Genomic DNA, 17,688 nt, shown 5'->3' on the forward strand with positions numbered 1-17,688 from the left:
TCGCGATGGAAATATGACATATGATATAACGAACGAACATACTACTACTCACACTATACTATTACTGAACTATTAACTGTGACCTCGCTCAACTAGTTGTTGACTCTCTGCTGCATGCCTTGCAGGACCTTAGGTACTTATGGAGCTTGCACTAGGAAGGAGCGGGTCGTTGTGGAGCATGGATCGTGGATGCCATGTTAAAACGTTTAAACAATCAAACTTAACATTACTTTGGTTTACATTTACATACTTTGGATTTTGATTATTACGCTTCCGCTATTGATACTATGTTTGGTTTAGAACGTCAATCGTATTGATTTGGGTTTTACGAATTATCTTATTTATATTATGCTATGTTCAATATGATTGATGGCTTAATCCTGGTCAGTCACGCTCCCAAGCGGTGATACTCCGCAGGTGGATTTTGGGGGTGTGACAACATTGAATGTGAAGTACTGGTACAAATTCCCAAGATTTACTCAGATGATCTTAGAAAAGAAGTATCCTAAGCTGCCAGTCACTGTGAAAACCTATGATGCCAAGATGATGAATCATTTGGTGTTTACATGGATAAATCATAAGTCTAGAGACAATGTTGGGGTCAAGTATGAGAACAAGCGCGCATTAGAAAAATTTGGAACTTTTGCCGAGATTCAAGAAGCAGCACCAACTCAGATAAATGCTATTGTGGCTGAGGAGCACAATGTAGAGATAATCGAACCTCTTGTTGGGGTTCAAGAGCCTATTGAGAACGTAGATTTGACTGGTATTGAAAGTGAGGAAGATGTTGGAGATGACAGGATGATTGAAGATGAAGAAGAAGATGAACATGTTGATGAAAGTGAAACAGAGACAGGGATAATGGATGAAGGCCTTAAAGCAGAAACAGTTCACGTGAGCCCTCCTCATGATGTACCTGTGTCTACAACTGAAGCTACTGCTGTTGATTGCTCTTTAGAAGAACCAGCCGCTGATATTCCTCCTAGGAAACGAAGCAGAAGAGATCCTAGGCTCAGCGGTGAGGTAAACATTCAAGCAACCTCAGAGACATCAAACCCCACTGACACTTCACAACCGAAGATCAACTATACACCATTAGAACTCAATCCCAAGATAATTGACTTTATTTTGGATGAAAGAACTGCGATGTATATGCCTGCTCCTAAACCAGGTGAGGGTTCAAGCAGTGGCCCCTCTGAAGCTGATGTAATTAGAGCTGCTGAGTTACTGCAATCTGCTGCTGCTCAAGTTGAAACAGCAGCTAAGTCAAAAACAAGTTGAAACTCCTGAAACTGCTGCAACTGCTGATAGTTCCGACAGTGAAGATCTTTTTGAGGAGAATGAGACAACAATCTTGATGCGCAGAATCCATACTCTTGGAGAAGACAAGATATTCAAGGATGCTCAGATTGCTAGTCTAATGGACGAATTGGTGGTTAAAAATCAGAAGATCAATGAATTGGAAACCAACCTGGGAGCTCTTAGTGCTATTGTGACGGATATGAAGCAGAAACTTGAAGGAAAATTTCCTAAAGAATTTGTTGATCCACCAAAGGAGTCTACTGCTGAGGAGAGAGAGCAGCAGAGAAAAGAGCATGAGGATGCAATGAACAGGTACTATGAAAGCGCTCCTCGCACCGTGAATCAGAAACCAAGAAAGCGAATGGTGGTTATAAGGAATGTGGGAGCTGAGAGGAACTTGCAGTTTGGTGATAAACCTGATCGGTATGTGATCACCATCGAAAAGAAAAAGAAGGGCAATAGGTCAGGTATAAAAGCTGGGCATACAACGATGAGAAAGAAATGTTTATTGTGTTGAGAAAGAATAATGAGGTGGAGTATTATAAGAATTCTGAAGATTTCAACTCCTGGACTCCAGTTGATTTAAGAGAATTGAGCAATGCTGGATTTCATGATCAAGTCAAGAATCCAAATTGCAAAATTAGAGTTAATTTCTACAACAGGCTGTAGCAACAGGCTCGAGTCAACTTCAGAGATATGAAATTAGCTGAGTCTACTATTAAAGAAGATGCTGATGTGTTGGATCCTGCAACAGGAAAGCCTTACAAGACTGTGAAGTGGCCTGTGACTAAACAAGCGAATACAGTGCCACTGCTGAAGGAACTTCCTGATGATTCTCTGAAGAACTTTCAATTTTGGATGTATGATCTGATTTCTGGTCAAGCAGTGATTGTATGTGATGATGCTGAGTACAGGTTCATAGATACTCGAGACTTGATGTGTTTTGGTGAAAAGGACATCAATCTCTTAGCAAAATCACAAATTCAGAGTGATCCTCAGTACGAGGTGTGTGCAAAGAGTTGGACTGGAGCTGTGGCCCAGATTATGAGCTTCAAGTTATGGTCAGGGTAGCGTACGAGATGTGACAACTCGAGTTTCCGAGATTCCACTTTCGCATTTATTGCACGTTCACTGCTTGTTTAGTGTTTACTTGCACAATTGGTTTGCTTTGTAACTGTATACGTTTTGGATTTGATAAGGTTTATGAATGATTTGACAAATACCTGAATGTGGTGATGAAACTGTAAATTGTGTATCTTGTGCATGTAATATGTTATAGATAATACTTAAGGGTGTTTAGTGCTAATAGTGAAACTTTAATCACCCTTAACCCTAATCTCCTCCACTAATCATCACACAAGAATCAAAACGCGTACTCTCACATTCTCCTCTCCTTTCCTACAACCATCTTCTCATCATTCTTGGCTTTACAAGTTCTCTTGCATCAAGTTTGATTTTCCAATCCATCTAGAAGCAATCCAAGGTAATTGTTTAATGATTGTTTGTTGTTAATCGTTGATTGATTGACTCATGCTAAAACCCTAGTTCTTCATATGATAGTTCTGTGCTTATTGATTTATTCAGATTATTGAGAAATGAATATGATTGTTGTGCAATCATTTGCCTGATGATTAAGATGCATGATATGTTGGAACGATTGATGGTTAATTTGATTTCCGCACTGTGAATATATGAAATTAGGGTTTTGATCGTAGTTTGTGAAAATGTAACTGTTCTATTGATTCTGTGACATAATCTTGGGAATTCACGCATGATTGAAAAGTCAGAGTTTTAGAATGATTAAAAGGTCTGAATTTCTACAAGAACCCTAGAGTCTGAGCTTTATTATAAGGAGCCTTAATCCGAGTGTTAACATTACATAGTCCGAATTTTGTTTAAGTAGCATGATGTCCGAGTTTTGTGTCACAACATGTAGTCCGAGTTTGTTAAAAAGGACTTGGTCCGACTTTTAAAGGTTAAGGGGGGAGTCCGACTTTGTGAATGTTAGGGGATAAAGTCCGACTTTTGTTTGTAATTATGTTGTCCGAATTTTTGAGTATAGACATGTTGGTCCGAGCTTTAACATAGGGACATTGGTCCGACTTTTGACAAGGGACAATGTTGTCCGAATTTCTTGTGTGAGACAAAGGGGGTCCGAGTTTTATGTTGTGGTGACCTAGTCCGACTTTTAATGAGATATAGGGAAGGGTTGCGTGTGTTCGTAGTGTTGGCAAACAGTTTACCTCCACAACCCTTATATCATTAACTAACCCTTTAAAATATTTGCATGTGCACCTATTAATTGATATCAAGATCATTGCCAATAAATGTGACAACCTAATAATCGGTCCAATCATATGCTTTTTAGTGGTCAACCACACTTGTGTTGTCAGGTTGCATGTGGGAACTATTATGGATACTAATCTTGTCGGCCATCTTGAAAGAACAATATATATATAGTTATAGCATGCACTGTGTGTGAACGTGTGCAAAGGATTGGAACCAAATGTGTGTTTATGGTATTTTAAATGTGTTCATGTGCATATAATGAAAAATGCTGGACTGGTTTTATGGGCCGGATACATTGGTTGGGTTCATGAAACATAACAGTGATATTATATGTTAGTGTTAATTAAATGTGTGTTGAAATTTCATGCTCAATTAAGTGGACTATCCATGTTAGTGATGATCGGCCAGTATGTCATATATGTGTATAACTGGAACATTCGTTGTAACTCGTGTGACAATACGTGCTAAGTTTATTCATATTTGTGTAATAACAGTATGTGATCTACTTGAATAAATAACTGACTGGTACTGAAACCAAAATAGGATTGGATTGATCAAATTACGAACACATACGCTAACCTTACCGAGCAAACCAAGGTGAGTTCACACAGCCAAGGCATGGGATTCCCGGGTTGGGAATTGGGTTGGAAGATTTGAATTGGATAATTACTCGTACTTACGCTATTGCTAGACTATATACCATCGTCCTCAGGTTAGTCAGGACACTTACGTAAAACCTACGTAAACTAGTATCTACCACTGTCTCCTGGGTCGGGAGGACACTTACGTAAAACCTACGTAAACTCATACCTACTACTGTCTTCCGGGTCGGAAGGACACTTACGTAAAACCTACGTAAACCCCACGCGTACCACTGTCCTCGGGGAAGGGCACTCACGTAAAACCTACGTGACCTTGTACGTATTCCTGTTCTCGGGTTAAGAAGAACACTCATGGTTGCAAATAGTCTAGTAAGGATAAATATGGGAAGCCCCCATTAGTGATAACTGTAACCACGGGAAGCCCCCACTAGTAGTACATACATACATGGGAAGCCCCCATTAATGAACATATGAATTACCATTACGTACTTACTTACTGTGAACTCGCTCAACTAGTTGTTGACTCTCTGCTGCATGCCTTGCAGGACCTTAGGTACATATGGAGCTTGCACAGGGAGGAGCAGGTCGTTGTGGAGCATGGATCGTGGATGCCATGTTAAACTTTATAACACTTGAACTTATTACATACATTGGGTTTTCATATTATGCTTCCGCTACTAAAATTACATTTGGTTTGAACATCAATTGTATTGAGTTGGATTTTTATGAAATACTTTAATTATTATATGCTATGTTCAATATGATTGGTGGCTTGATCCTGGTCATGTCACGCCTCCAAGCGGTGGTACTCCGCGTGTGGATTTTGGGGGTGTGACACGAGAGTTGAGACGCAACTGTTTGGTCCATATGTGGGAAGGAATATACCGACCTTGCCTGAGCTACAAAAGAAACAAAAAGAACAAGCTAAGAAGCAAAAGAGGAGGCAGCAGTGAAGCTGAAGACGCCAAGCCAACACAAACCTAGGGGGATATTGTAAGGGTATTAACTAGTGTAGGTTTGCGTCTGTCTTGGGCTATATAATTGGTTTTGGGTTCGATATGTATAGTGGGTTTGCTTAGTCGTTTTGTGGTCTTTGGGGTATGGGCTTGGCCCAATGTAAATGGATCTTCTATGTTAGTATAAATAGGGGAATCCATAGTCGATGTAGGTTGTTGATTCACTAGCAAACTTGGTGTTTTTTGTGCGATTGGAGTACCAGACGATTCACAGAAATCGTGTGCTCTTTGTCTTGAATCAATATACTTTGCTTTTCAATCTTCGACATCTTGCTTGTATTTCCGCTACTTGTTTGGTGTTTGATATTCGATTGTATTGTTCCTGTACACTTACAAACTAGGTTATTGTTGGTGCACTGAATGTCTGTTGACTACGTTTGTATTGAGTCTTAGGTCTAGATAGGTTGTACGGAGTCGAAAATCAAGAAATGGGATGTTAGAGGGTGATTTCGCTCATAATGACATGTGTGTCATTAGAAGCGAAATCAGATAGTTACTATTTCGCTCCAAGGTACAATTGTAGTGTAGGTTTCGCTCATAGGTTATTTAGGGATTTCGCTCATAGGGTTTCGCTTATAGGTACATGCTGTTGGAGCGAAATCAGAAGTCTATAAATACCTATATGTGATTTCGCTTATGTAACAGTCAGAGCGAAATCAGAGTCGAGGTGCTGCCAGATTTTTGTCAGATTTGTTGTAAAACGACTCAGAAAGTGTTTATAAAGAGGAAATTAAGAGGAACAGCTGTTGTTACTTTGTCTACACTGATTCCGCCTTTGTACGCAAAGATGAACTGCCTTAACTGACTTTTTCGGGTCATAGAACGGTCCAACAAGTGGTATCAGAGCTCAGGACGAGGAGTTCATACTACTACAGCTTGATTCTACCAGATTCTCTTACTTCTACTCACTTCTTCTTATACCTTTCTGATTTAAACTGGTTCCTACGGTTGAAATGGCCTGAATTTTGAATATAATGTATAAAACATAGAAATAACAAACCCTAGAAAGAATCAAGTTAAAATTCGGACTAAAAATGGTGAAAATTAGCTAAAAACCTGATTTCGCTTTTACAATCATCGAAGGGATTTCGCTCGAAATTGCTTGATTTCGCTAATAAGGACATAAAATGTTCTGATTTCGCTCGTAGATACATCCTAATTTCGCTCGTAGGGACATAATTTGTTGATTTCGCTCGTGTGGTATATAGCTGATTTCGCTTATCAGTCAAAATCTGATTTCGCTCGAGTGTATGTCTGATTTCGCTCGAGTGTACATCTGATTTCGCTCATAGTGCATTCTGTTGATTTCGCTGATAGGTGATTTCATTCGAAATCACTGTTTTTCGAAATTTCGAAAATTTTTCTAAGTGTTTGCTGATTTGTCAGGTACACTCAATATGGATGGCATTTTCTTGAACCCGTTTAGCGACATGTACGCTTTTGCTGGAAACATCTACTAGCAACAACAATGAGAACCCGCCAAACGCCAAGAAGAAATTATCGGATGCTTTGGAGGTTGAAAGTGCTTTCGGAACTTACAATAAACCACCGAAGTTGATGGCTATCGAGGAGTATAGTCGGTGGGCAAAGAAATTCGAAGATTGGTTGATGGCTTTTGCGTTCCCTAGCTGGAAGAGTCTCAAAAATGGATACGATAATGGAGGCAAATAGGGTGAAACTTTATCAACATCTGATGAGATAGAGTCGTTTGTTTCTGAGCAGAAATGTATTACGCTGTTGTTTCAATCTGTTCGTGAAGATATAATCTCTCTGATCGAATACTCTAGTGCAAAAGATCTCTGGAAAAAGTTAGAAAAGAAATTTTTAGGAAGTACTGAAATCGTGAAAAACAAAAAGAAACTTCTTAGGAAAGAATTTGATTTGTTTGGGTGTTTAAAGAATGAATCAGTTTCAAAAATGATCGAGAGGTTTGGGCACCTGAAGCTGGAACTAGCTAGACATGGAATTAAGTATTCTGAAGATGGAGCTAGGAAGTGATCCTGAACCTGTGAAGATAGATTTTTTACGATGAAAAGACAGAGTTGGAGAAAAGACCAAGACTGAAGACTCAGAGCTGAAAACTTCGTCAACATCCAAGGGGGAGTCTGTTGGTGCACTGAATGTCTGTTGACTATGTTTGTATTGAGTCTTATGTCTAGATAGGTTGTATGGAGTCGAAAATTAGGAAATGGGATGTTAGAGGGTGATTTCGCTCATAATGACATGTGTGTCATTAGAAGCGAAATCAGATAGTTACTATTTCGCTCCAGTGTACAATTGTAGTGTAGGTTTCGCTCATAGGTTATTTAGGGGTTTCGCTCATAGGGTTTCGCTTATAGGTACATGTTGTTGGAGCGAAATCAAAAGTCTATAAATACCTGTATGTGATTTCGCTTATGTAACAGTCAGAGCGAAATCAGAGTCGAGGTGCTGCCGGATTTTTGTCAGATTTGTTGTAAAACGACCCAGAAAGTGTTTATAAAGAGGAAATTAAGAGGAACAGCTGTTCTTACTTTGTCTACACTGATTCCGCCTTTGTACGCAAAGATGAACTGCCTTAACTGACTTTTTCGGGTCATAGAATGGTCCAACAGTTATATTTTAATAAAAATCGGTGTTTACAATTTTTTAATAAATTCATAAGATTTTTTTTCTAAGAGGGCGGTTGAAAATTTCCAAATAGTGCGGTCGGGATTTTGCGCGAAATTTAACACTAATTTGTTTTTTTCTCAAGGGTTGCACCTGCCCACCCACAACTGTGGGTAGGTCCGCCCCTGCTCACTACCATCACTTTAAAAATAGTCGTTGCCCCCCCCCCCCCATGCATTGCAATGAGGGGCAACGTTAGTACGAAAAATCACATGCTAAGGAGTAAATTGCCATTTCAGTCCCTGAGTTTTTATCCAAATTGTCATTTTAGTCCAAATAGTTTTTTTTCTCCTTTAGGTCCCTGACTTTTCCTTTTTCTTGCCATTTTGATCACATTGCCTAAATTAGTCTAAAACCAAGTTATAATCAGGGGTATTTTTGGCATTAAATTATTATGGGGTTTATAAATTCTGTTGTAAACTATCCCTGGTAATCACTACACAACAATTATGTCAAAAATACCCCTGCTTATAACTAGATTTTTGACTGAGTTTGGCAATGTGATCAAAATGGTAAGAAAATGGAAAAGTCAGGGACCCAGAGTAGAAAAAAAACTATTTGGACTAAAATGGCAATTTGGACCAAACCTCAGGGACTAAAATGGCAATTTACTCCATGCTAAGTAACAACTGAACGAGATTAAAACTAGGAAAAACGTAAGATAAAAACACGAATATCTAAACCAAGTGACTCACGTGACATAAAACTTAGAGGCAGTTGAATTTATACTGACACATATTAGAAAGTAAGGGGTAAAAAAACCTGAGGAAAGAAATGCAACGACCACCAAATAACTTGATAAGTAGCAACCAAACGGTTACTAAATTAAAAAAAAAAGCGTAAAACAAGACTAAAAAAAACCTATTTAACTTTTGTGCCAAAATCATAATATACGTTCAAGAAGATAGAATATGAAGGTGGCAAGATGGTCGGGTTGAAAACAGACTGTCCAGGTCGGTTGAAAACAGACTGTCCAGGTCGGTTGAAGAAATCTTTAACGATTTTTGATTTTTTCTCATTCATGTATTTCAATTATTTAGTGTACTATAATATTTGCGTTAGTAGCTTAACATTTATATAATTAAAATATTTGTGCCAAATTTTAGGCAAGTGTTGTTTTAAGTTGATTTGTTTATGTGTATGTAAATGCCTTTAATAGGGGGACTATTTCCTGTTAATGTTATATCATCATAATAAGAAAGTGTTGTTTGTTTTTTGAACTAGGGCTGATGTTTGAACGTTTTGGAACAACTTACTGCATTTAAAATGAATTTATACAGATTTTTGAATGTTTTGGAACTACTTACTGCATTGAATTCAATAGCAAGTACTATACTGGTGTATTGGAAATAGTATAATAGTGATGTGAAGTTTACAACAAGAAAAAGTTTAAGAAACCGAATTAAAAATTTATGGTGGAGAAAGGGAAAAGAGAATACTTTAAAGGTTAAAAATGTTATTTTTATATTTTATTTGTTCTAAATTAAATTTTCCTACCCGGAAAATTTACGGGTGATAACCTAGTGTGAGTGTGTGTGTGTGTGTGTGTGTGTGTGTGTATATATATATATATATATATATATATATATATAGGAGAAGGATCCCTTAGGAACCACCCTTTATTGCGAGAACCGCGAGAACCAGTGTGAACACAAATAGTAAAACCTAAAAAAATCTAAAAAACACCCAACTTTTTATTTATTTTTTTACTATTTTTTTGTAAAATTCGCTATATTTCGTTTACAATAAAAAAATTCAAAAAAATAAAAAAAATTCCGAGTCATAGTTATCCATGCACATGTGCATTTTATTATTTCTTTGAGAAATTCTGTAATTCATTACAAATATTAGGCAATTGCACTTTCATTTACACTACCACGTGTAACACACTACTTTTTACGTTCACAATATTAGAAATGCACATGTCCATCTATATGTATCAACATGAAATAAGATGTTTTGGTACACTAATTTTTCTTTCATCTATCATTCCATCCATAATACACAAACATGCACATGTGCATTTTTGTCATTTCTTTGACAAATTCCGTATTTCATTACAACTATTTGATAATTGCACTTTCATTTACACTACCATGTGTAATACAATACTTTTTACATTACCAATATTAAAAATGCACAAGTGCATCTATATGTATCAACATGAAATAAGGTGTTTTGGTACACTACTTTGAATACACTTTCCCTTTTATCTATCATACCATCCATAATACACTACCATTACCTCCTACCATCCATAATACAATACCATTACCTCCTACCATCCATAATACAATACCATTACCAATATTTTCACTTTATTACATGTATGTAAACACCATTTAAACCATTCAATCAACATATTAAATCATAAATTGACAACTATAACAGACCATCAACCACTAGATATACTTCTCTATTCAAAATCACAAACTTTTTGTACCAAAACACGTTATATCATGTTTATACCTAATGATGCACATGTGCATTTTGAATATTGGTAATGTAAAAAGTAGTGTATTACGAATGGTATTAAAAATTAAAGCGCAATTGTCTATTCCTGATAACGTATTACCGAGTTTGTCGAAGAAGTAATGATACATATGCACATGTGCATGGATAACTGTTACTCGAAAAAAAAAAGTTTTTTTATGGTAACGAAATATAGTGAATTTTTTAAGAAAAATATTAAAAAATAAAAAATAAAAAAAATTTTGAGTGTTTTTTTGATAATTTTAAGATTTTATTTTGTATTCATATTGGTTCTCGCGGTTCTCGCAGTTCTCGCAATAAGGGTGGTTCTCGCATGAACCTTACCCTATATATATATATATATATATATATATATATATATATATATATATATATATATATATTTATGCCAATTAACATATAATACGGCTTAACGTACATCACGTACGACAGATAATTACGCATATTCATTTGAAAATCACGCACGTCATAAACTAAGAAACCTAAATCACGCATGTTGAAAAACATTAATCACGCATGTTGGAAAACATTAATCACGCACGTTATACACATAATCACGCACGTTGTCGTACGTGATGTATGTTAAGCCGTATTGTATTTTCCACTTTTCCTATATATATATATATATATATATATATATATATATATATATATATATATATATATATATATATATATATATATATATATATATATATATATATATATATATATATATATATATATATATATATATATATATATATATATATATATATATATATATATATATATAGGGAGGGGCTCATGCGAGAACCACCTAAAAAAACCTAAAAAAACCTAACCCCCACCCCTCCCCCCCAAAAAAAAAACCTAAACCCCCCACCCCCCCCCCTCCCAAAAAAAAAAACCTAACCCCCCCCCCCCCCCAAAAAAAAAAAAAAAACCTAAACCCCCCCCCCTTGCTAAATGCTAAAAAAAAACCTAACCCCACCTCCCCCCCTTCAAGCTAAAATGCTAAAAACTAAACCCCCAAAAAACCTAAAAAAATCTAAAAAAAAATCTAAAAATTTTTTTTTGTATTTTTTAATATTTTTTATGTTAAAATCGCTACTTTTAGAAGGCCAAAAAAATTTTTTTTTAAAAAAAAAAAAATTTTTTTGGCTTTGAAATGTAGCGATTTTTTTATAAAAAAAATTAAAAAATGCAAAATTTTTTTTTTGATTTTTAGCTATTTTTAGGCATTTTTGGTGTGTTCATATTGGTTCTCGCGGTTCTCACAATAAGAGGTGGTTCTCGCATGATCTTCTCCCTATATATATATATATATATATATATATATATATATATATATATATATATATATATATATATATATATATATATATATATATATATATCCTAATATGTTTTGCTTAGCTAGAGACAAACTTCAAATTACAAAATTCTACAAACTAAACGCACGCTTTTGATTTCGAAACTAGCCAGAGACAGGGGCGGACCCAAGCCCACTTCAAGGTGGGCAGGCGCACCCCTGGGGGAAAAAAATTTAGTGTTAAATTCTGTCGAAAATCCCGTCCGCACCCCTTGGAATTTTTCGTCCGCACCCCTTGGATTTTTCGACCGCACCCTTGAACGCACCCCTTAGGTAAAAATTGTTATCAATTTATATTTTAATTTTTTTTGGTAAACTCTTATTTAAAAAAAAAAATACTACCTAAATTATATAACTTTTAATACCTAACTAACTAAACCCAAATACCCATACATTTACCCACTTATAATTCCTAACTAGCTAGCCCACTAAGTCTTAGCCCATTAACCAAACCCAACAATATTTCAAACTATAATAAAATAATTAAAGCCCAAAACTTTTAGAAATTATCTCCCGCTCTCTCTCTCTCTTGCGTCTTGCACTGCCAACGAACAACATCACCCAGCGTCAACAGTCCAGCAGCCGGCAACCACCATAATCAGCCACCATACCACCGTCGTTTGAAACCAAATCTAACCGGAATCCGAACACGGGTAAGTTTCTTTGTTATTTTGATGATTTTGGTTGATGTTATAGGAGAAAAAAAGGTAACAAAGTTGTTAAATGACTTTGAAACTTTATGTGTTTTGACGTTGTTTATGGTTTTTTAGATGATTTTTAGGGTGATTATGTTGTTTATATATTTTTAGGGTGATTACAACTAACGTTATGATTTCTAGGCTTGAATAGTTGAAAATTAAAATTGAAACACTATGTTATGGAGCGATGAACTTATATTATATAGAGAAAGAATTGTTTAAAAATTTAGTTTTAAATGATGTTTTGGATAGATTTCAAAAAATGAAAACTCGTAGGGCGTCGACGTTTTAATTATGTTTGTAACAAAGTTTACATGTTTTTGATTATTATATAAATTTAGTTTGATGTTCGTTTGTTTTACATGACCCGACCCGACCCGATACGAACCGATTTTTTTACTCATATACCTAGGGGCCTAAAATTTTTAAAAATGTTCCGCACCCCCATAGAAAAATTCCTGGGTCCGCCACTGGCCAGAGATCAGATTAATGGAAGTAAAGAGATATTTTCCTACATATGGAGGGCTAAAATGGTCTTTTCCCCTAATGGGAAACAGATTGTTGGTTGTTGGAGTAATAAGTAGAACACAATTATTTAAAGTGTTTAACAACCATAAATACCTAATGAAAAAGAAAAATACGTACGCATTTTTGTACGATTTTAAAATATGATTTTAATGTTTAGATATTTAAATGTTTTACATGTTCTGGTATTTAAACAGAAAAAACCATTTTAGTTTAAGGTTAGACTGAAAGAAAAAAACCTTAATTATAATTTTACAATGCATGGTGTAGAATTTGAATTAAACTGAAAGAAAAAAACCATATTTATAATTTCAAATTTTTATTTTCTGTAACAAAAAACACCGTTATATGTATCAAGAACAATTATAAATTTGTTGGATAGTGTTTTTTGAAGTATGTGGATCCCACAAAAGGTGTTTTCTTTAGTAAATACTTTTCACAATCAGAGTGAACAGAAATGGATCTGAAGCTATAAAAACAGGCGAAGATCCCTTCATTTGTGAAGACAAAGTGTGACAGAAGTAAGGGCATGTGTAGTCATAAAGCCCTTTTAGGGGCGTTATGCGACATGTGGCATGCCACGTCAGCAAGGGGCTTTATGGAGCGTTATGCAATTTGAGGCCGTAGTTATAAAGCCCCTTTGTCATCATTACTCAATTAATTAATTTTCATTTTTTTAATAATTTCTAACTTTATAAAATTAAAAACCATTTCATTAAATAAAAAAACATTACAATAAAATAAAAAAAAAACGTTGAAATAAAATAAATAAAAAAACCTTACACATAATTAAAAACAAAACCTTTTAATTAATTTCTACCTTTATAAAAACATTACATTGATAACTGGGCTTCTTGGCTCAATAAAACCCAAAACCTTTTGAGCCCAGCCCAAAACCCATAAAAAACAAAACCCTAATTCTTCCATCTTCCTTGTCTGCCTTCTTCTTCGAGCCTGCAACACAAAATGTCAAAAAAACAGAGCATTCAAACAAACTGAAAAAAAAAAATCAAACAAACACAATCCAAATGCATGGCGCCGCGAAAATTATCGCGCCACCCCCAAAAATTCGATTGATGGCGCCCCTTGTGGTGGTGTGCCGGCGCTATACCGGCGCTATGAGGGCATACCGCCCAATTATGCCGCCCCACTACGTTCGGACTAATGGAATGCAACCCAAGTTCATCTTGTAGGGTTGACAGAAGAACCATTGAGAAAAACAGAAGGACTCACATGAAGGCCCTATACTCCGAACTCCATTCTATTGTGCCTCATGAATCTTCTAGGGTTTACTCTCTCTCTCTCTCCCCCACTCTCTTATCTCCATCTCAATATATCAAAAAATTACTTATCTTGATATTCTCTCATACAAAAAATTAAATTTAAAAGGGAAATTGGCCTGTAATAATCCCACCTATACCTTATTGGCCATTAATAATCCCATCTCAGAATATTCCCTCCACCAGTCCCACCTTTCACTTATTTTTCCTACAATGGTCCCCCGTTAAAAAAACTTAACGAAGTTAAGCTTTTTCCCAAATTACAAACAGATCTTTTACGGATTTTGATTAGAACGACGATACGAGTCCATTAATGTAAAACTTGCCACGAAACGGTGCTTCAAGCGATGAAAACATCGCTTTAATTCGGGTGTTTAAGTTGCCAATTAACCAAAATCAAGTCACTTGGAGCACCATTTCGAAGTAAGTTTTATATCAATGGACTTGTATCATCGTTCTGATCAAAAGCCCTAAAAAATATGTTTGTAATTTGGAAAAAAGCTTAACTCCGTTAAGTTTTTTTAACGGGGGACCATTGTAGGAAAAATATGTGAAAGGTGGGACTGGTGGGAGGAATATTCTGAGGTGGGATTATTAATGGCCAATAAGGTCTAGGTGGTATTATTACAAGCCAATTCCCCAATTTAAAAATATACGAGTCCCTTTCATCCTCATTGGATGAAAAATTACTTATCTTGATATTTTTCTTTGCCAATGACCTGCCAATGACCTTGTGATGGAGTGGTAAGGGAGAGACTCAGGCTTCCAAGAGACCCAAGTTCAATTCCTACTTTTCCCCATTAGTTTTCAGCAGCACCTGCTGATGATGGGAGACTAGGCGAGTAGGCGGCGATCGCTAGTTCGCGATCCTTGAACTGAATGGTTTTACCTCACCGCACTGCCGTACCTTTGGGCGAGTGTTCACGGGCTTCTGCCCTAGGTGAGGGTTTTCCCTAGTTCGGAGACGAGTGTATCCCAATGTGGTGAATTTCACCAGTAGCCCATTTAGAGAATTCATTGGCCGTTCAAAAAAAAGTAAACTTTCTTTTAAACCTACTTCATCTTCAAATTTTAGGGTAATATCACTACTCATGATCTTTAAGTTCTATAGAGCCCTCTTTTGATGGGTTGAATTTTTGCTATGTTGATTAGTTTTACTTTCATTAATGTTGCAGGATGTGATATCACAACCAGATCAACTTCAGGAAGCTGCAAACTACATCAAGAAATTACAAATAAAACTAGAGAAAATGAAAAACGAAAAGGATAAGAGGATGCGGTTGAAGGAACTGGAAATTAATCATAAGAAAGACACCAAAATCTCGAGTTTGATGGTGGGGCAACAAAGAACACCACAGATTGATGTTCGTGTAATTGGGTCATCTCTTGAAGCAATTCTCATCACTGGGGTTGAATTTCGGCACTTGTTCAGTGAAACCATTCGTGTGATCCATGAAGAAGGCTTTGACGTCGTAAATGCTAGTTTTTCTATCGTTAGCGATATGGTTGTTCATACCATACATGCTCAGGTAAACCTTATATTTCGTTTACAATCACACGTCGCATATACCATGAGTATCATTACAGAATACAAAATTATTATAATATAGTAGAATTATAAATCATTTATTATTTTCTTTTTGAGTGACTTATATATTTTTTTTAAATCGTCTCTTTTAAATCGTCTCTTACATACAGCATTGGTTATATGTATAAAAACATGAAACTGATTTACATATATGTTTTCTTTTATTTTGTATCAGATTTACATATGGGTAGGCCGTAGGCATGTGTACTTACCAAAGGCTTGTAATCTATTGGTACCAAAGAGTATATTAAAGTGTTGCCCCTCTTAGGGCAGGCGGGGTGGGAGGAGAATTCCTCCGTGATGGATTTCTTCACGCATGGAAAATGCAAACAAACCACCGCCACCTAGCAAATTTAACGCTTGAATTTTAATTCCCGTGATATATTTCACGCGTGATAAATGGAAGGATGTGAGGGGGTGTGAGGGTTTATTGTTGTGTGTTATGAGTGATGGAATAATGGTTGATTACATTGCGGAACTTGATTGGATATTGTGAGTGATGAGTGATCACCACCCCCTCCCCCTTATCTGGTACGGGTTTTAATCCTAGTGGACATTGATGTAATTAGAAGTAGATCTGATTAGTGTGTAAGTTTGTTGTTAAAAAAACATGTGTGGTTAATTAGTTATATACATTAACAAAAAATCAAACTAATATGTTTATGTTCCTTTTTTTTTAATGTAGAGTGTTAAACAATAAAAATTGCACTTAAACAATACTTTTTTAGACGTTTTAACACCTAGAGATATTTATTTATGTTATTTTTCGCGTTCTCGTTATAATTTGTTTACCCCATATACATCTCTGGCCAGCAAATATTTTAATCTAGTTAAAGCTTCAAATTCTGTTTCATTATTTTGAGACGTTCATATATACTTTCATTCTAATGGGGTTTACATTTGTTTGCATCATTGCATGCAAGTACTCATTCCAATTATTTTTCAAGTAGAGTACTGATTTTGTTTTCTTTCACCATACTGTTATGAAGTTATAAGTATAAGTTGGAATCGCCTCACTTTGACGAATCGTTTAAGAAAAGTTGAGTTCAAGTATTAGTTTAAAAAAAAGTATTTGTTTTAAATGTGTTTAAGTAACATTTGTCATTCAAAAAAAAGTATTACTTCTAAATCTGTTTAATTATGCAATGATCTGTGTTAGATCAAAGGTTGCATCCATTTAAACTTGTTTATGCATTTATCAATGATGTAATTATATTGTGTAATTCTACAGATTGGAGAGCCTTATGTCTCAGATAATGGTGTTTCAAAGATCATAAAGAAACTGAATAACATCTTGTATAGCATTTGATCTTTATCTTATCTGCAAGGCCTACTTTTGAGTCCTTTATCAACACTAATTGGAATATATGTTTATGGTCTGTCATAATATTTGGATATCTGCTTTTCAGACATGTTTTGAAACCCTATTCAGATATGTTGATTGTGGTGTCTGCTGTGTATGTGCTTTTATTTATTAGTCTAAACATGTTATGCATTGTCAGTTTAAAGTTTTCCATCAGAATATACACTACAAGACAAAAAAAAATAATATATGGTTTTTTCTACACATCGGAATAAATCCAAAAAGCTATAAAATTAACCAAACTAATTGATCATTTGAAATCATTATATCTATGTTTAACAACATAATTAATCTTTGCACCAAAAACATTCATTTTTGCAATTAAAAAAAACCCTTTGAATTATGATCCAAATCAATTACTATAATTGCAGAATAATTTCAACAATTTCTGATCGTGTACGTCAAAGTTTAAAATCCATAAAAAAAACACATATAGCCAAATATGATTTAGCTATCTAATAATAAATAAACAAATCTGACAAATTATACACATAAAATTTCCATAAATTTCTAGAACTTGAAAGTATTG

General features: G+C 35.3%; 1 protein-coding gene across 1 annotated transcript; it reads left to right on the forward strand.

Annotated features, from left to right (window-relative positions):
- The first annotated feature begins 13,958 nt into the window (after positions 1–13,958).
- Positions 13,959–17,298, forward strand: LOC110921964 (transcription factor bHLH162-like). The gene is made up of 3 exons (XM_022166287.2): positions 13,959–14,215; positions 15,384–15,737; positions 17,028–17,298. The coding sequence occupies exons 1-3, from the start codon at positions 14,093–14,095 to the stop codon at positions 17,103–17,105; spliced, it is 555 nt and encodes a 184-aa protein (XP_022021979.2). The 5' UTR covers positions 13,959–14,092; the 3' UTR covers positions 17,106–17,298.
- The last annotated feature ends 390 nt before the right edge of the window (positions 17,299–17,688 follow it).

The sequence above is a fragment of the Helianthus annuus genome, chromosome 17 (assembly GCF_002127325.2).
Source record: "Helianthus annuus cultivar XRQ/B chromosome 17, HanXRQr2.0-SUNRISE, whole genome shotgun sequence".
NCBI lineage: Eukaryota > Viridiplantae > Streptophyta > Magnoliopsida > Asterales > Asteraceae > Helianthus > Helianthus annuus.

Excerpts from the sequence above, each read along its gene's own strand:
- LOC110921964 (XM_022166287.2), top strand. The coding sequence starts at position 14,093 with ATGGAATGCAACCCAAGTTCATCTTGTAGGGTTGACAGAAGAACCATT. Across the intron at positions 14,216-15,383 it reads TGCCTCATGAATCTTCTAGG|GATGTGATATCACAACCAGA; the intron begins GTTTACTCTCTC and ends TTAATGTTGCAG. Across the intron at positions 15,738-17,027 it reads TTCATACCATACATGCTCAG|ATTGGAGAGCCTTATGTCTC; the intron begins GTAAACCTTATA and ends GTAATTCTACAG.